Genomic DNA, 19,695 nt, shown 5'->3' with positions numbered 1-19,695 from the left:
TTTTTGTTGCTGCAATACGTTTGTTGTACAAACATCCAAAACACACAAAACTCCCGTCAGTCGTCAACACTTCGTCGTGAAGGTGGGTCATTGTGAAATGACAGCGCCGAACCAACCAGGCGCACAGCGCCCAATAGCAGCGAGTGCAAGCGCATGCAGCGCGCGAGTGAGATGGCGTGTGTGACTAGTTTTTGCGTTGAGAGTGTCGTCTCGCTCTCGCTTGGTGCCCTTGCCGCGATGCTGTGCGCCGGTGCTCATTTTTGCTTTCGAAAGAAACAGGTCGAAGCACGCAAAAGACCCGCGGAAATGGAAATACGGCTGGGGCTGCTTCGAGGCACGTGCTCGTCGACGTGCCAGACAGCTGCAAGCTGCCAGCTGCTGCTTGCTGCGCACCTGTTACTTAGTGTCATATTTCGCACAAAAGTTCGTTCGTATTTTTCTGCTACAATTTACGATTTAGACGAGCGAGCGAGCGAGCGAGAGCGAGTGAACGAACCGTTGCCGCGTTGCCAGAGACGTTGGAATTTGAATTTGAATGTCGCTGACGAACCAAGACGTTGTTGCAGCGACAAATTTTAAGCCGCACAAAAATGCCTTAAGACGTGCGGATAAGCCCAACTAATCCGGGCTAAGCGTGCATGTCAAGACATTGCGATGGCTTTTAATCGCCTTAATTAAATTCCATGCCCTCGCCCAAGGAGCACTATAAAAATGCCGTTGGCCAGCATGTCAGGGGTCAGCCAACGGGCGCCATGTTAACGAAAAGCATGTGGCAGACAGGAGCTCAAGAGTAACACAGCCGAAGATATGTATCTCAGCGGCCAGGACGATTTCTCGGCTCCACAGTCCTATGCGAGTTACCTGAACGACAGCTCCGGCGATGTGGCGGGCGCCGTGCTGCCTTTGGGCCACGATTATCCGGCTGAATATCAGCACATGGTGCACGCTCATTGGCGCGGATTTCGAGCACCTCCCATATATTACCGTGCTGGCATTTACATTGCATTCTGTGCACTAATGGGCCTAAATCTGTTCGGGAATGGTTTGGTCATCTGGATATTCTCCACGTAAGTTACGATAACTATTTTTCCCTTGATTGTGCCTTAATGATTTCGCACAGTTCTAAATCTCTGCGTACGCCCTCGAATTTGTTAATCCTGAACCTGGCCATCTTCGATCTGTTCATGTGCACCAATATGCCGCACTATCTGATTAATGCCGCCGTGGGCTATATAGTGGGCGGGGATTTGGGATGCGAGATCTATGCCCTGAACGGCGGCATCTCGGGCATGGGTGCTTCGATAACGAATGCGTTTATTGCCTTCGACCGATACAAGACCATTTCGAATCCCATCGATGGCCGCCTGAGCTATGGACAGATCATTATGTGCATCATATTCACCTGGCTGTGGGCAACGCCGTTTTCGGTGCTGCCTCTCTTCCGGATCTGGGGTCGCTACCAGCCAGGTAAATCCTCAACTCGCCCCATTTTTTATTTAATTATATTATATATTATGTTATTTATTTTTAGAGGGTTTCCTGACCACGTGCAGCTTCGATTACTTGACCAACACGGATGAGAATCGCTTGTTTGTGCGCACCATATTCTTGTGGTCGTATGCCATTCCGATGACCATGATTCTCGTCTCCTACTATAAGCTCTTCACCCATGTGCGCACCCATGAACGCATGCTCTCCGACCAGGCCAAGAGGATGAATGTGAAATCGCTTTCGGCGAAGGCAAACAACGATGCCATGAGTGTGGAACTCAGGATTGCCAAGGCAGCTCTGATTATCTACATGCTCTTCATACTGGCCTGGACGCCCTACTCTGTGGTCGCATTGATAGGCTGCTTCGGTGAGCAGCAATTGATAACTCCATTCATATCCATGCTGCCCATGTTGGCCTGCAAGTCGGTGTCCTGCCTGGACCCCTGGGTATATGCCACGAGCCATCCCAAGTACCGGCTCGAACTCGAACGGCGTCTACCTTGGCTGGGCATACGCGAGAAACATGCCAGCCCCGGTGCATCGGGCGGTCGGGAGAGTGTGGCCAGTGTCAGCGGCGACACATTGGCCATGAGCGTGCAGAACTAATTCGACACGGATGGAATATGTGTGGATGGAATAGGAATATACATATGTATCCATGAGTTATCAAGTGCAAGCAATGAACTACAAGAGTTCCAAAAATACAAAACAAAAAAAGTTGGCATTAAAAAAGAACTGGAATTTGGTTAGTTGAGAGCGGAAGGGAGAGCAGCATGCGATCATGTGTGATAGATAGATTGTTATACTAAAATGCCTTCCACTAAATACATTCAGGCACATTTTCTAGAGCTGACCGCAACACAGACAGAGCCCCGTTCAGCCATGTCCAATGAATGGGCAGCGTTCCAACCACCAGTGTCGAGCAGGAGGTATTTCAAATTTTCTCATTTTTCATTCGACACGAACATCGCGCCAGTTGCAGCGTAGTAGAAGCAGAAGCAGAAGCGAAGCAGCAGCAGCAGCCGCATCAGCCCATGAAGTTGAAAAAGTTGCGCTTCTTTGTTGCTTGCGCACATCCAACCAATCCGCGTGGCCAACAGCAGCGTTTCAATTCAGCGAATGTTCCACATGGTAACAGGCGAACAGGCCGCATAGCAGCCGTTTACAACATTTCTACACTGACTTAAAAACGTGATTGGCTGACTGAGAAAGAGCAGCGAGTGATTGGCTTGCGCCTGTATGCGTGCGTATCTGAGTGCGGGCATGCCTGTGTGTATGTACGTGTATGCCTGTGTGTGTGTGCAGAGTGCGACTATCAGGCTGAATGTGGAATGAGTGGGGTAGAGACTGCGAGCTCACTCCGCCGCCGAGTCATGCCCGAAACATTGCCAAATAGAGCCAACGACGACAATACACACACACACATACACACACGCACGTATGCGCACACGTTTAGTCAGCATGCTGGGGCCGGGGCTTCTTCTTGCTCTTTAAGAAACAACAAACATTTTTACTAGGTCTGCATGAGATTTAGCAGCATGCTCTCCACTCGGCACGATTAGATTTTCAGTGAAAACTCAATAGAAATTATGTTAGAAAGCTCGCAACAGGTGCGAGCGAGATAAATATACGGGTATTTAACGTGTATAGAGTGTGTGTGGGATTAGAGATGTTTCTGCTCTGGCTGCGGCCTGGGCTGCTGCTGCATTCATTTGATATGGTGCTTGGCTCTGTGCTCCTCCACATTGTCGAATGGATAATCCAATTTGCGCGCACTCAATTGTAAAAACGTTTCCCCATATTTTGTATGTACGTAAGAAACACACGGCTAATGGGCCTCTCGTGCGATTCGACGCCAATTTGCGGTCGTTTCCCTTACACTGTGTGCCTGGGCCTGGAGGCAGAGACACAAGACGACTTGTTGCATGTAATAATAATAATAACGAACGAAACGGTATCTCGTAGCTGTTTAGTGGATGATTAAACTGAATTTAATCGTTTGCGAACAGGCGCACAGCACTCAACTGTATGCTGCGACGCCTTCTACAGGCGGCTTGCAGTTTACTTTTTTTTTATTCTTTTTTTTCGAAATTAAAACGATTTCAAATTGCCTACTCAGAAACGTCGCACAGTCGGCACAGCTGTTGTCTCGCTTGCGCCGCTGCATTGAGTTGAAAAGGTGGTTGTTGTGCTGTTCCAGAAGGAGGGGGCAGAGGTAACCGCCGAATGCCCGTTCAGTTTGAAAATTCGCCCAATTTCATTATATCGTTGAAGTTGTACACTTGCCTGCGCATGACTGTTTACAGCAGAGCATTAATATTGATTTACTTGCCGCTCTCTCGCTTGCACTCGTCACTCTCATAATCTAGAAACTCGCTGCTGTTGGTCACACCACTCGCTCTCTTTCTGTCTGCTACATTGTAGCGCATTTATCGTCTTGCTATTATTGTGGCAATCCTAATATGCAATGCCAGCTCATGGGGAGGGCGCCTGTTAACTAGCAGGCGAAGAGCGCGCGAAAATTAACATGACGCAAATCGATAGGCAGACATTAAAGCTGCTCGCTACGCCCAGTTCTGTGACTCTGTTAGCATTTGAACGTTAAAAATTCGATTTTATAGAATGCAGCAACGCCCACAGAGGCCATAAGAGCCGGCCGTCGGTGTTCGGCGGCCGATGAACACCGGCAGTCCCGCTTCAGCTAATTGTACAGAGAGAGAGACTGCCCCGCCTGGCCCGCCCCCTGCAAGTTGAGGTAATGGTAAGTAACAGCGGCGTCGATTTCGACTGCCTACTAACAGACCAGCAGCTACACATTCTGCGCGCCTCTTAGTTATTATGTCAGATCTGCAATGCGCGACTATAAAATACGTAGTCGGCCTCTGAGAATTTATTGACTCGCCGCCCCAGGCAGCGGGTGTGAGTTATAAAATTGATGGCATAAACTGTCATGAATTTATAAATATGAGTGGGCCACACTGTCGCATAAGGCTGCCAGCTGGCCATTGCTGTGCGCCTGCTGCTAATTTTCGCTTGTATGTTGGTAACATTGTCATTTTGAGTGCTCGAGTCTCTCGCCGCAAGTGCTGCCTGCTACTCTGGCAACGCTGCTGTTGCCCATCTATTCGCACCTGCAGCGCGCATGTTAATGCTGCTGGCTATGTAAGAACATTTTGTGATGTTGCCTTGTGTGTGTGTATTTTTGTGTGTGTAGTCGAACATACATATTTGTATTGGAGGCAACCTCAACCTCAACATTCTTGCGGTCGCGTGGCAATGCTGTCGGGCTGCCAGATTCGATCGCTGGACGCCGCGCCACAGCATGTTGGCCCTGGCGCGCGCTCTGGCAACCCTGCTGTCGCTGCGCTCCCCGCTGCACGCTTCACTCGAAATGCCAAAGCATTCCAAGCATAACAATGGCGTCTGCTTTACGCTGTTAGCCTGTTCGGGCGAGTAAGTGAAATTTCATGCAAAACCATTCATCGAAAATTTCAAATTCCCCGCATACTTTTGTGTCGCGCTATTTATTATTTTGTTTTTTTTTTCGACTGCGTGTTCGTGATCATGATGTTTAAGTGTGAGTTATTGTTGGCGTTGGCGTTGTCGCAATCTATTTACATTTATCTATTTGCGTGTGGAATCAAATGAATATCGTATAGAGTGTTGTTACGTTTCCATCTAATCCGTCTAACACCCTTCTAGGTATGTATTTACATATTAAATGTACATTTTATATATGTATGTATGTATGTATTTATTTATAATTAGGTGCTTCATTTTATTTCTGAGCATTTTATTTATGAGCAAATAATTATTAAGTATGTATATTTTTATGAGTATTAACATTCACATTGCTTTCCCTAACGTGTAACGTGCTCCAAGACGACGAATCCACCTTCAACATTAGCTTGCAGCATGTTAGCAGCCGTCGCCTTGCAACATGCAACAAAAACAACTCGCATGGGCAACAACTTGTTGCCTTCGATGTTGGATGCTGTTGATTCGCGTTACTCGCGCTTTATATGTATGTATGTATGTATGTTATCAATGCAAATGCATATACGCACGTTTGCCTGCAGCGACGATTCCTTAAATTCAAGGTGAGCCCAAGTCCAATCCGTAAGGGCAGAGGCAAAGACTGCACCGCCATGCACGCGCATTGGGTCGTTGCTTTGGGGTGGTGGAGCTGCTCCATCTTCTGAGTTAGACGCACTATTGTCCTCTGTAAGTCCTCATTGTAACAAGCGCCCAGAATCATTGTCTTACGCATACGTCGCCCAGACTCACAACAATAAAATCAGCAGCAACAACAACAACAACAGCAACAAAAATGCCAATGCAAAAAGTCGCCATAAAAAAAAGAAGCTACGCGAATTGTCGTCGCATCGCTGAAAGTCGCTTTGCCAGGCGTCGCCCAAAAATAAATGCAACGCACGGTCTCCATATATACTCCGTATTCATCCTACACACACACAGACAGCAGTTGCCTTCGAGATCTCAACTCGTTGATTAACTCGACGGCTCCCAAGTTCATTGCCCCAATTCAAGGCGATGTGCAAGAGGAAATTGAGAAAAAATTTACAAATAAAACATCAAGCAAACAAGAAGGCGTGCTCCGCTTGGGAGTGCCCGACTAGGAGATATCTTGAACCCAGCCCTACCAGCTCCTTCTAACATAAAACACTCGCAAAATTTCTTTTTATGCAATTTTCGGGGGAACGGAGGCAGGTATTTAACACTATAAACAAAATTTACGTTCCAAATTTGATGTCTTTAGCATTTATAAGCTCCGATTTTTATTGATTTCATGAATTTAGGGCAAGTTATAGAGTTTGGCAAAAAATCCCCACGTTCAAAATTTGAAGCCTCTAGTTTATGGTTTCCCATATCGCGTTTGTACATACGTACGGATAGCCAGGTGCTAACCGAGAATCTTTATATTTTTTTAAGGGTCATAAATGCCTCCTGTTACGTACATTTGCACAGAACCATTATACCCTTTTTACCCATTTCGAATAGGTTCAGGGTATAAAAAAAAAGAAGAAATCATAAGGAAATAACCGAGATTGTATGTTTCTTTTAAGTTCTGTGCTCCCATATTATGCTTCAGCTTCTGCTCTGGTTATGCAAATTCCTTTAAAGGTCATGAATCCGACACAAATTAAGTACCAATATGGTTGCTACAAGAATACCCAGTAAATCAGTTTAATATTCCATACTTCATAAATGCAGAGGTTAATATCATTTCTGTAGGAAGTTTAGCTTGGAATAAACATTACGCCCAATTAATATGGTTAAAGTTCTCATGCAAGAAATCATTGACTGAAGGTTTCTATGGCAGCTATATGATATAACGATCCAATGTGATTTGGCTCATATGTAACAAAGAATAAGAGGGTATTATCAATCTGTACAGTGTAGTCAATGGGCTATATCCACAAGTAATATTCAGCAACATACACTTTCATTTTAAGTATTTATTATATGTACATATATGAAACAAACATATATGTATGTAAGTGTAGCCTTTACCAATTAAACTAGCGAAAATATTGCTTAAGTCTAAGACTTGAAATAAACATTTTGTTCTGGAATTGATTTGGCAAGAGACGCATCTGTGTCTAGCACGTATCCTAAGTAGATCTTAACTAAAACCTCTAAAGCTCCGGTTGAGTATATTTAATAATTTTCTTAGTTGAATTAATATAATATTTGGTGCCATTAAATAAGAACTCGTACGGGTATAACTCTATTGCTCTATACTATAACCGGACTGGTAATTATATATATATGTATATAAATTAGTATAGTTGTCTTTTTGCGTGGTAATATCATCGTAGCTTTTGGCTAGCAGAGGAGGACAATGTTGCCGCTCTCGTTGCCTGCAAGGAAGGCGCGATTGAGCGGCAACACCGCGAGAGAGGTGAGTACGCCCCGAAACGTTTCGGAGCGGAGTTTCGTCACAGTATTGAGGGCATGCGAGTTGGCCACATCCGCATAGACACCAACACGATTCCCAGTTGTGGCATAGACCAGTGAGGAGCCAACGCTTTGCAGGAAATGGGCAGGCTCCGGCGGCGGTCTGTAAATAGTAGGCAATGAAATTCGTGTTCGAGAAATTTGATGGCCAACTTACTTGAGCTGATAGTGCAGAATGCCGTCCAGGGCATGCCATACGGCCAGGCTGTGGTCGAGCGCCGAGCTAATAAGCACCTGATCGCTGGGCGCCGTCAGCTGCAGCAAGTCACATTCCATGGGTCGCCAGCTGTTGAGCACAATGCCGGTGCGTGTGTCCAGCTGCACAATGCCGCCCGAGGAGAGACCTGCGGCTAACCAATTGCCCGACGGCGCCACCGCCAGACAGCGTACAGTGGCATTCGGCAAAGCTGCGTGGCAGACGCGCCATTCATTTACATACTGCATGGAGCGCGCATCAATGATCCTGACCGTGGACTCGGCCGTGCCAGCGACCACCAGCGGCGAGTGAGAGGGCAAGCATTTGACAACGGTGACCGCACTGTGCCTGGGCGCATCCAGTATGCTCAGCGGCCGTCCTATGAACGGATCCCACAAGTGCACGCCCGAATCACAGGAGACGACATAGCGCAGCGACTCTAGGAAACTGAGCGAGTGTATGGACTTCTTGTGCGCTGTATAGGTGAACTGACAGGCGGTGCTCTTGCGTCCGTCTCCCTCGCTGCGCAGCGACCACAGTTTGACCGTCTTGTCCTTGGAGGCGGACACAAAGCTATTCTCGTTCTCCAGCGCATAAATAGCTCTCACCGAGTTCGTGTGGCCCACAAAGGATTGCAGGCGAATTTGCTTGAGATTCAGGGCCTGGTTGTCCTTCTCGCTGCGGGTCGTCTCCGACCGCCAGTAGGCCAGCCAGTTGCCTTTAAGATGACGCGTATTGGGCATGTGGTCCAGTTTGTAGGCAACCATATCCAGCAACTCCATGCTGCTGCTAGATACCTGCAGCCGATTGCCAACGACCTGGGTGCCAAAACTATTTGCCGCGGTCTCGCAAGGCGCTGCATCCGTGACATCCACTGGACTAACTATTGCCGACTGGCTAAGCTGGGCCTTGTCCTGTCCAGCGCCCGGCTGCTCATGCTCGTGGCACAAAGTGAGCACAAATTCCATGTTGCTTAACGTGCGTTGCATTATGGACTCGCCCAGGAATCGCAGAAAGGCCAAGTAGGCAGTATGCGCAAGTTCCGGTCCGAATACGTCGCGCAGCTCCTCCAAGGCCCGTTGCTGTTGGCCTGGAGCGCCGCTCAGCGACAGATTGGCCAGATTACAACTAAAGTCGTTCGGTAGTCCAAACGCCTTGTTGAATATCAAAAAGAACGGCGCGAACAGTGACTGGCACAGATGCTCCCGCGTCATGTCCGAGCCCAGGCGCACACTCAGCGCATAGCAGGCGTCCAGAAATTTGCGAGCCAGCAGCGAACGCCCCAGATAGCCACTGGGCATCACCAGATTGGTAGAGCTCAGTAGACGCAGTATCGGCAGCAGGATGGCGTCCAACAGCATGTGCTGCAAGTGCTCCATTATGGTGGCATCCATCAGGCAGGGCAACATGTACTTCACCAGCTGCAGCGAGCTGATGATGGCGCCCTCGAGGCTGCCCGTCATCCGCTTCGAGCAGAGAGCAATCAGCTCACTTATGTGTGGAAAATACTGTAGAAGAAGAAAGTTTTCGCCATAGAGTGCTGCAAAATAAAAGAATTGGAAACATTAGATAAGTTAACAACCGTCAGTAAGGACAAAGAATTTTAAATAAACGTGAGGTTGGAGATTCCCCTGGTGATAGATATATGATCAATAAGATCTGTGAATAACAGCGATGACTAACAAATTAAATATAAATATTCCAATCAATTTATGATATTGTAATGCATGAGACATACCCGCAATGGACATGAGGCACTCGAGAACGCGGGCCGCGCTGCGATCGCCAACAACGCGGGCATTGGCAATGCTGAAGTAATTGAGATTTGAGGCATCTGCCGATGCGTCACCGTCACAGTTGGCCGCTTCGACCTCGGGCAGCAGATTTTCCTGGCCCACATAGCAAAGCGACAGCAGCTTGAGCAGATTGCGTGTTATGTGGCGAGCAGTGAGCACCGGTCCCAAGCGATGCGATAGCCAGACGAGACTCTCGGCGCTCATCTCGCTGATACGATTGTTTTGCAGGGCCTTAGCCTCCGAGATGCGCGATATGACCGAGGCCTGCAGCGAGTCACAGCCGTCGTTATCCGCTTGCGGGGCAGACTCCGTTGACTCATTCGCCGCTGCGCTAGTGACCTGGCTGATGAGCTCAAAGCTGTCGACGCTCTTGCGGGAGCCAATGTCACAATCGATGGCGCTCAGCTGGAAGCTGCGTCTTATGCTGCTGGCGGGTATCTCAATAGTGGGTGAACGTGGCCCAATCAAAGGCGCCGGCAAGGCGGGTGGAGGTGTCTGTTCCTGGCTCTGCAGCGACAACTTATCTGGTGATAATTTGGCGCCGTACATAAGCTCATTGATGGCCAGCTTGTCGGGTGAGCTGCCATCGGACTCTCGCGCCTCCTCCGCAATGGCTGTGGACGGTGGGCGCATATCGAAAGAGTCAATAGATTTGTTCTCCTGATCCTCCTCGAACGTGAATAGCTCCTCAACGTCTGGCTTGGGCTCCGGCTGCGACGCTGGCGGCTCCTCTGCGGCATAGTTGAGATTCTTGCTGGTCCGCCGACTGCTACCGCGGTGATAGTGATAGCCATTGCCCTGCTCTGGCTCCTTGTAGCCGCCAACAGCTTCGATTAGCGGCGCAATAAAATGCTGCAGAAAGCACCGCAGTCCAAAGCGCACGATCAGGCGTAGTAGGAAGCTGTGGTGATAGAGCTTCACGGATTTGCGCGACTTAAAAGAGCTGCTCGAAGAAAAACGTAAATGTCCACCATTGTTATTGCTGCTGCTGCTGGCAGTATCGTCCACCTGAGCGCCGCTTTCCACGTCATATAGCTTGAGCATCGGCTGCAGCAAATGCAGTTGGGTCTGCGCAATTCCCAAGGCCTGGGCAACGGGATCAAACAAATTCCAGGCCGTCAGTATAGAGGTGCGCTCATCCCGCAGCAGATCAATAATGTGCGGCAGCAGCAGCTCCCCGGGCGCAAACTGCTCGTAGGCAAAGGCCAGCGGCTCGAGCAAGCGACGCACATGAGCACAGCAGGACATCACCTTGCACTCTGCAATCTTGCGCTCGAAAAGCACACGCTGGCGATCCAGTTCCGTGAAGCGTGCACACTCACTGCCGCCGCTGCAGTTGAGATGTGTGTGCAGCTCGAGCAGCTCAAAATTAAGCTGGAAGGCGTGCAGGGAGCGCACGAAGGCATAGATCGCAATGTAGTTACTGGGAAAGGGCAGCAGAGCATGGCTGAACATTGGCTCCAGTAGCTGTGCCGCACTGGTCGGCACGGGCAGGCCTTGGCTTGGCACATCACTCTCTAGCTGCAGCAGCAGACGCACCACATGACGCACCGGCTTAGGCAGCTCCTGGCTGTATAGCTGGACCAGCGTGCGGCAGGCAGACAGGCGGCTTTCTAGGCTCGCGCTCGGTCCGTTGGTTGTTAGAAGCGGTCGCAAACGCTGCATGGCATACAGTTCCACAATGAGGCAGCCCATCACCTGCAGCTCACGCTCGCGGCAATCGGCCAACAGCTGCTGCAGACTGTGCTGACGTCGCGATCGCGGTACCAGCAGATTTTTCGAATTGGTCTGAATTGCCTCATCAAGTGCAAAGAGCTGATTCGTAAATGAATGCTCGGCCGAGTTGTGCTCAAACAGCAAATCGCTGCTTATCATTTTCTCCTCAGGATTGGCTGAGGCACGTTGCTGGGGAAAGGTGCGCGCATAGAAAGTCTCCAGGGATTCCAATTGCTGCAGCAGCAATGCAGGATTATAGTGCCCCGGCAGCTCAATGAAGTTAGTCATGGCGTAGAAGCTGGCGCCAGTGCTCGATGACTCATCATTTGGACGCAGTGACATCCGAGGTGAGTTGCTCTCCAAGCAGCTGTTGCTATTGCTCATTGTTGATGCGTGCAGATTCTCCGTGCTTCTGGCCAAGCGCCTGTTGCTCTTGCCCCTGCTGTTGCCATACAGCTGGCTCATCCTGGGCGCGTATTTGCTAAACCAGGGCGAGACATAGCGACGCGGCGGATGAGCTTGTGTGAACAGCTGCACGATACCGCGCTGACTAAGATTGCAATGTTGATCCACCAGGCTGAGGCATACATTTTTCGACTTGATGGCCGCCTTGCCGCTTAGCTTGTAGCTGTAACGAATCAAAATAGGAGTATAAAAAAGTCTCAATTGGTTATCGCAAGTTACCCAAAGTTTAAATCGATCCAATGATGCAGTCGCTCGCTAACGTACTGTGATTCCAGCGCCTCACGATGCTTGCATATGAAATCCTCAGGGCATGTGGCCCAAGCGGGCAACTCCAGATCGGGCAAGTCTTCGTGTATGCTTTTAAATATCATTGGATCCGAATAGAACTCGGGTATGCATTCGTCAGGTGTCCATTCTTGAAGGCGTTGTATCGAAACTGGATACTCGGCGGGCACCCAAATGGGTCGCACATGGGCGCAGAGTATAGATTGAGGCGTACGCCGCGCCATATACACGAAATACGTAATCTCGGATAGAAAATCGGACACATGATGCGCCACCTGCAGCTGCTCCACAGGCGTCACAGCTTCAGCCGCCGCATGCTGACTTGCGTGCGTGTACATGAGATCTAAGTGGACGTCGCCTTTGTTCAGGCGATACTTGCTTTTGGTCAGATCGCGCCAGTTGAGGCCGTTGCGGGCCGCAAAGTCCGTAACCCAGGGCATTATGTGGTGATAAGCAGCATTTGTCAGACTCCTGCCGCAGGCATTGTTTAGTATAGTGAGATAGTCAAAGTTGGACAACTGCCCGTTGCACCACATTTCACAGTATTCGCGCAGATTAAATTGAGCTGGGTCGTATGCCAGCTTGAGATCGATGGTGCTGCTGGAGGGCAGCTGTTCCGGTGATTCGGGCAACTCTGGGCAGCTCAGCGGCGACATGGCCACATTTGCGGATTGCTCGTCCAGCAGCAGATTGCACTGCAGGCGCGGCAGCACTTGCAGCCAAAGATTCTCGCGCAGCAGCACGTGCTGCAGTCGCAGATCGCCCAAAAACAGGCCCTGATCCTGCAAATGCCGTGATAGCTGCAACAGCTGATAAATGATGAATAGCGTCTTATTGTAGCCTCGACCAAGCAGCGCGGGACTGTAGGTGATGCAGTCATATAAGCTGCTCTCCAGCGCTGGTGGATAATGGAAGATGCAGTAGTGCGTGCTGGTCTCAATGGCCACCAGAGCAGGCAGCACATTCGCATGACAATCGCCGGTCGAGTCCTGGTCGGCGATAGCCGTCCCATCACCCTCCTGTTTGCACTGCAGTACTGGGCAATTGTAGATGCGTTGTATCAGCTCTCGGAGCACCACATCATGTGGCTGTAAGCCTCCCCCGTTTTGTGATTTGGACTGCGTCCCAGCCCCAGATCTGCACTGTTTGACATGGGCATCCGCGTACTGCTTGTAGGCCGCCTCCCAAAGCTGCTTAAAGTTGAGATTTGCCACATTGGAAACTGCCTGCGAGTAGCTTAATGGAAATTGTGTATTTTCACCGCTAGCACCTCGTGGGGGCAGTGGGTGGACTTTACGCTGCGACTGCTTGCGATATGTTTGTACTAGTATGCGGGTCCAGGGATGCTCCAGTGGTCCTGTGGGATGTGCACGTCGATCCAAATGTGGCCAGTGTGTAAAGTAGGAGATTTTACGATGACATTCGAGCGCCTGTAGCCATTTCTTATCGCATATCAGCTTATAGAGGCCCTCGTCTGATTCACACACAACATGTTGTGGATTAATACCGATTTCTTGCCATATCGCATCGTCGCTATCGCCCATGTCTAAGCCTCCGACATCCGCCTATAACTATAAAGTTTGTTCCAGCACAAAAACAAAACGAACTGTGCAAATATAGAGATGGGATGTTACAAATTCGGGGGCCCCATATACACACGCACGACTCAGCACGATATTTGTTCGCTCATATCACAAGACGCACAAATTAATTGCAACTCATGTAAAAAGTATACGTATTTACATTTTGCATTTATTGAATACAATAATAATTGTATATTTATCGTTAAATTGTTGTTCCTAAATTTTGCGTGCCAGTTTGTGTCGTGCGTGAATTGTGTTGTTTTGCAGCACTATCAGCTGTAAAAAGAAACTGGGCCCTATCGAATAAATACCAAAAAAAACCTAATATTGTAATCGATTATTTGTTGCAGAGATAATATCGATAAGATTTGAATAGATCATTATCAATATAAAATGTACAGCATCTTGCACTTTCACAACTGAGCTGTCAGTTAAAGGTTAAAACTATTTTTTTCTGGATATTTAGAAATCCAGTCATCGTCAGGTTAACGGCCAAGCAATGCGCTGTTTATGTGTGTCGAGTTCAAAAGGCCAGCGGCGGCTCAGCGGCACCAACAATACTGCGAAAACACTTGATGATGGGTTGTTGACTGGTCGCACAATCCAATGTCATGTTGTTGTTATTTTAAAGAACGGCGCAGGCGAAGCAAATTATTTTAAAATTACAAAATAAATAAACAAACAAATAATCTGAGTACATATATTGAACAGCTATGTACGGCAATGAGTGTAATTTAACATTCATCGTTCTTATCAGCAACATTTTTAAATTTGTTTATTCTTGCAAAATCCAAAATCCACAATTGAAACAAAATAAGTAAACTTGACACTGGCACACTTGTTATTTGAAAAACTTTTTGAGACTACATATATAAAAAGCCTAAAAGCTCAATCTTACATCAATCTTGAGCAACAGGCGGGCATGAAAAAATCAGTTATTAATATGAACCATATATAGGGAAATTATAAATATAGGGAAATTTTAAAAATATCTAAGAATTGCAAAGTTTACGTTTTCACATTATTACAGCATTCAACATCTTTTTATCGTTTGTTTCGCGGTTGTTTCGTCAAAGAGCCGCATTCTTTGCGTAAGCCTAATCTTATCAGTGTGTTCTGAAGATTGGGATTCTATGCTAGCAATATTTTAATTGTATTACTAACTATTTATTTGCTTTTGCCTTGTCGGCATCTAAAAAGAGTGGTTCGTAGGTCAGACGAACAATCGTTACACCTGCCGAAAGGTCAAGGTGTTCCATTGTTTGAGTATGTGTGTGTGTGTGTGTGTAAATTAAATTTAAAATTTTCCACAATTTTCTTGCAGCCGCTTGAGACTATAAATTAAAAAGATTGTTATTATGGCAAGCGTATGGAGAGAGTAGGTCATTAATCTACCAAGCCAAAACCGTTAATAGACTCAAAATACCCGTTTCGAAGGCATATTCACACATCGAATGCGCTACCAAGAAATCAAACAAGAAATCAATTGATTGTATGTATCCTTTGGAGGTGTATAAGTGGCGTTTACTTCCGTTCTCAATAAATGGCAGCTAAAAATATCATTTATAAATGTTTTGCATCACGCTTGTGTCTCAGGTTTGGCTTTGTTAAGCGGCCCGCCCCCAACCGTCTGGCTACTGGTTGCCGGATCCGGCTGTGTTTATTAGGAAACACTCGAGCAAATATTTAAAAATGCCACAATTAAATGTTTAATTCACTTGACAAGCGGACAGTTCGCATACGAGTATTTGCGTGCTAAAGGTTCTTACAGCTTTTCACACTTTTAATGAGTTTTGCAAATAAAATATTATATATGTATATCCATATGGATATATATAATCATATATAAGCAGGCCTCCCCCAGACCAGGTGCTTGTTTTTATTACTTTTTTATCATATTTTATATACTTAAACGAATTGTAAATGCATACGCCGAGTACATACATATATTTGGGGCATTTAAAAAAGCTTAAAAATGCTTGGGAAATTTGCCAAATACGAGTACTTTGCCAAACAAACAAAAAAAGGCTCCATAAAGCGGCACTCGCGACTGCTATTGAACCATTAATGAGCTGTTCGAGCAATTAAGATATTAAGATATTACGAGTTTCGATGACACACCTACCAAAAAAACCAATTATATCCACATGTGGATTGGAAGCGTGCGACTTCAATAAACTGAATCACATGTTGACAGATTTATATCGGATATATGTATGCTATCCTATCGGATATTTGGCGTAAATGGAAATCTGAAAATCTTATCAGCAAGATTTTTAAGGTAACTAACTCTTGCGACTTTGGTACAAAAGTCATTGAATATTTCGCGCGCTGATTATAAAGTTGCTGGCGCTATAAAGATTAGACTGTATATTATTATTAGTACCGTTGTAAAAGCTATATTTAAGATAGCAAGTCGCCAACTTTTACGACTTGTACATAAGTTAGATAATGCCAACCAAGGAATATTACCTGCTAAAAAAAAAAATAGAAAAAATATGGAAAAAAAACCCAACATTAATGCAGGGTAAAGATCAAAACGCATTGGCCGACTCCGACACACACACACACACACACACACACACACACACACATGGCTAAGTTGACAGCCTTCAATACGCTGGCGCCCCTGGAGATCACTCAACTTAACGTCAACTCTCTGGAGATTGCCACCAACAGATACTTGTTCGAGTCCAGCTAAACTAGTTCAAGTCTCGTGACGATTTTTCACGACTACACAAAAACTTTGCCTAATACACCCGCAGCTACCAACTAATACCATGAGCTTGTGGTTTTCCTGGCACGGCGACCCTCAAAGTGTCAAAAACTGTTTTAGTGCTCGACTCATTTTGTGCAATTATTTATTTGAGTACTTTAATGGTTGAAGTATCTATTAACTGGTTTTTTGCCAAAGTTGTAGTACTCAATGTAAAAACAAAGCGGTGATTACCCGCCTGAGTTACGAACATTCTGAAAAATTATGCAAAAACTTACATTTGAGCGCAGTTGAGTTGGATCGTTGATGTAAATATAATTGTATAACTTTATGAAAAATACCCGGGTAAGGGAATGTTTGGATAGTATCCATATTTATTAGTGCTAATGTGATATATCAGAATGTTTGTTAATTCCCAATCGATTAAAGGTCTATATTAAAATATAATTTGTTGTCGATTTAATAAACATATGCATATACATATTCTATACATAAGCCACAGTATTTTCCGGCGATCTTCTTTAATACGAAAGCCCTTTTCCTTCCCAATGCTAGCACAACATACGTATAAAATAATATTTTAAAATAATTTTACGGTGTACATATTCGTCTGGAGTCTGGAAAGGGAATTCAGTTGAAGACTGCCAAATCTGTAAGACGTTCAATTTATATTTGCTTTTTCTTTTTGTAGTGATAAATATAGTACTTAAAGGGAAGTCTAATTTACTTAACTAGCTTAGTTAGACAGTACTGATGCTGTTCCTTATATAAGCAGATATAATACTATATAAGTGTTTATTCTCCTCAAGAAGCTCAAGGTCAGGGACAATGATTATCACCAAAGTGCGCCCTATTGCTCGTAACAGGCGCACAGATACGGAGTCGGAGTCAGAGTTGTTGCCTAATGAAGGTTATCCCTATTTACCCGGCAAGAGACACATGTTACAATTAGTTCTCCAGCCTTCCCCAATAAAATTGGAACAGCGACACTTGGACATGTGACTGTTAAATGCATCGCTGCAAAAAGAGGGTGCAATGATCCGTAATTTGCCTTAAAATCGAATCAAGTGCACATTCTTATTGCCACCAGCTTGGCCTGATGCCGAGATCCATCCGAAGTCGCATGCAGAACATGGACAGAGTACGTTTCAGAATTGTGCCAAGTATTTCCTCTGCTGTCGAACGCGTTTCAGCTGTATTCAATTGACCCAAACGCACAGTGTGGCGCCTATTGGAGCTGTCTTTTTTAGTTTCATCAATTCAGAGGTCACAGTCCGCACTTTACTGATTGACAAAACACTTGCCGAGACGAGGCGAGGCGAGGCGGGGCGAGGCGAGGCGCATACCATAAATAGACGTCCATCCATAAAGGCATTTTATTTCGTACGCTTCAATTAATTTGTACGAATAAATAACGCAAAATACTCGAATGAAAGTTAGATATTCAGAGTATGGCCAGTATTCGTAGTCGACTTACATATATACACATACATATATACATAAATATACCAGCTTGAACCGGAAATGTTTTCGGTCAGGGACAATCGGGTAGCGGTTTCAGCCGGATTTGGGGCTTTGCATGAAAATATTATACCCGATATTTTCGGTCGTTTTCTATACCCTACACCCTAGCATAAGACCTTGATAGGCTGTCCACGAAGTGTGTTTCATATTAATATAGAATTTAATCTGTCTGCTCCTCTTCTATATTTGTGTTGGAATGTTTAACAAATAATACATATAAATTAAGTTATCACGTTAATAATCTGAGCTTACAAAATGGCTTCAGATTCACATTTATATAAGTTAGCGTATGTAGAGGGTATTGAATCTTCGATATACCATAGAGACCATTTCTTTTTATTATTATTTGGCATAATTTTTATTTAAAATTTATACAAACAATTTAAATATTTTTATTCATATAGAATTTAATCTGTTTGCGCCTCTTCGTTTTTTGATACGCCATTTATTTTCCCAACAGATCTGTTTAATAAATAGAACATATAAATTAAGTTATCACGGGAATAATCTGGGGCTTACAAACTACCGATTCTCATTTATATAATTTAAAGTATATAGAGGGTATTAACTCTTCGATATATCATGGAGAACATATCTTTTCATTATTATTTGGCATAATTTTTATTTAAATGTTATACAAACAATTCGATTTCAATTACAGACTACCATGGTGATGGCTAGTTCGCTGACTTGTGACCAATTAAAGAGCCGCAACCAATCCAAAAAAACATCAACAACAATGAAGATCATCACACGCAGTTCCGAGCTGTCTGATCGGACCGGATTACATATACATATGTATATAGCATACCACATGCGTGGGGGCAACTTGATATGTTGGGATAAGATCTGATGGGAATGGCGCGCGCATTAATTGAAGCTGTCTACATTCATTAAAAGCATGGTGTCCTCGAGAGTTAGTTGGGAGCAGGGGAGCATAAATAAAAGTGCTGATAGCAATACTAATTAATAAATTTGTTTAATTAATGGCCGTTATTATCAATTAATATGCTATTTCCTCTTATTTTTCACTTTCGAACACAAGCGCACAAGACTTTTAAATATTGCTTTAGTACTTATATTATACTTATTATATATACTGGTACTTCGGAGCATGTCGAGTGTTTGCTCTTGATTATCAGGCTTGTTGAGTTCAATCGTTCATTTGCTCTGCAGTCTGGACAAAGTGTGCCATTGATAATAAGAATATAAAAAAGTTGACTGATAAACCTGGAATGCCCATAATATACACATTTATTGAGAATATATAATCTAATATAATACTAAGCTGTCCTCAGACTATATAATATAATACCAAACTGTCCTCAAGTACTTTAGCATTAAGTTTAGTTAGTTGAAACAACATTAAGTTTTTTTGATAAGATTCTACAAATTCGATCGTTTATATGATTTATATGTATATACTACATTACCACATAGTTGTGGTCGGGTTGGTAAGATGGAATAAAACGGATATTATTTTATTGTTACGTAGATGTCTTTGGAATATGTATCACGTTTCCACTATAACAATTTACAACAGGCAATGATCATTCATTTAGATAGCTCATTTAGTGTAGGCACTAAGCTCAGGTTTCGTTCATCAAGAAACTTGAACATATATATCTATATATATATATATATATATATATATAACATAACTAAACCGCAGTAAACCGCAACCAGATAAATGTCGAATATTATAGTAACAAAACTCGAAACTAATTTCAGCTAGAATTTTTTAATACACACTTGTGTACTAGATGCAGTACGAATATAGCGTGCTCAGTCGACTAATACTCAAACCATTCACTTTAGCACCCTACTAGAACCAGCCCCTCCTCCTCCTCCTCCTCCTCCTCCTCGTGTACCCCCCCAACATCACTTAATTGCATTGCACAAAAGCAAAAACCCGCCTTTAACTAGTAACGGTTTTTAGCTAAG

General features: G+C 45.1%; 2 protein-coding genes and 1 long non-coding RNA gene across 3 annotated transcripts; 2 read left to right on the top strand and 1 right to left on the bottom strand.

The window, feature by feature from the left end:
- The first annotated feature begins 723 nt into the window (after positions 1 to 723).
- Positions 724 to 2,219, top strand: Rh5 (Rhodopsin 5). The gene is made up of 3 exons (XM_064679120.1): positions 724 to 1,067; positions 1,121 to 1,467; positions 1,532 to 2,219. Exons 1-3 carry the CDS (start codon positions 808 to 810, stop codon positions 2,095 to 2,097), a joined length of 1,173 nt encoding a protein of 390 aa, XP_064535190.1. The 5' UTR covers positions 724 to 807; the 3' UTR covers positions 2,098 to 2,219.
- Positions 2,220 to 4,714: 2,495 nt separating this feature from the next.
- On the top strand, positions 4,715 to 19,223 carry LOC135426124 (uncharacterized). Its single transcript, XR_010435846.1, has 3 exons — positions 4,715 to 4,944; positions 5,068 to 5,193; positions 18,413 to 19,223. It is a non-coding gene; the product is annotated as an uncharacterized LOC135426124 (long non-coding RNA).
- Wdr81 (WD repeat domain 81) lies at positions 6,954 to 13,563 on the bottom strand. The gene is made up of 4 exons (XM_064679111.1): positions 11,863 to 13,563; positions 9,405 to 11,806; positions 7,628 to 9,206; positions 6,954 to 7,573 (listed from the first exon to the last, which is right to left on the bottom strand). Exons 1-4 carry the CDS (start codon positions 13,470 to 13,472, stop codon positions 7,339 to 7,341), a joined length of 5,826 nt encoding a protein of 1,941 aa, XP_064535181.1. The 5' UTR covers positions 13,473 to 13,563; the 3' UTR covers positions 6,954 to 7,338.
- Positions 19,224 to 19,695: the final 472 nt, after the last annotated feature.

Source organism: Drosophila montana, unplaced genomic scaffold (assembly GCF_035044405.1).
Source record: "Drosophila montana isolate Dmon_TW-CO22-7 unplaced genomic scaffold, ASM3504440v1 contig_1964_1, whole genome shotgun sequence".
Taxonomy (NCBI): Eukaryota; Metazoa; Arthropoda; class Insecta; order Diptera; family Drosophilidae; genus Drosophila; species Drosophila montana.
The sequence above is the reverse complement of the archived record's forward strand: the minus strand, read 5'-3'. Positions and strand labels throughout refer to the sequence as shown.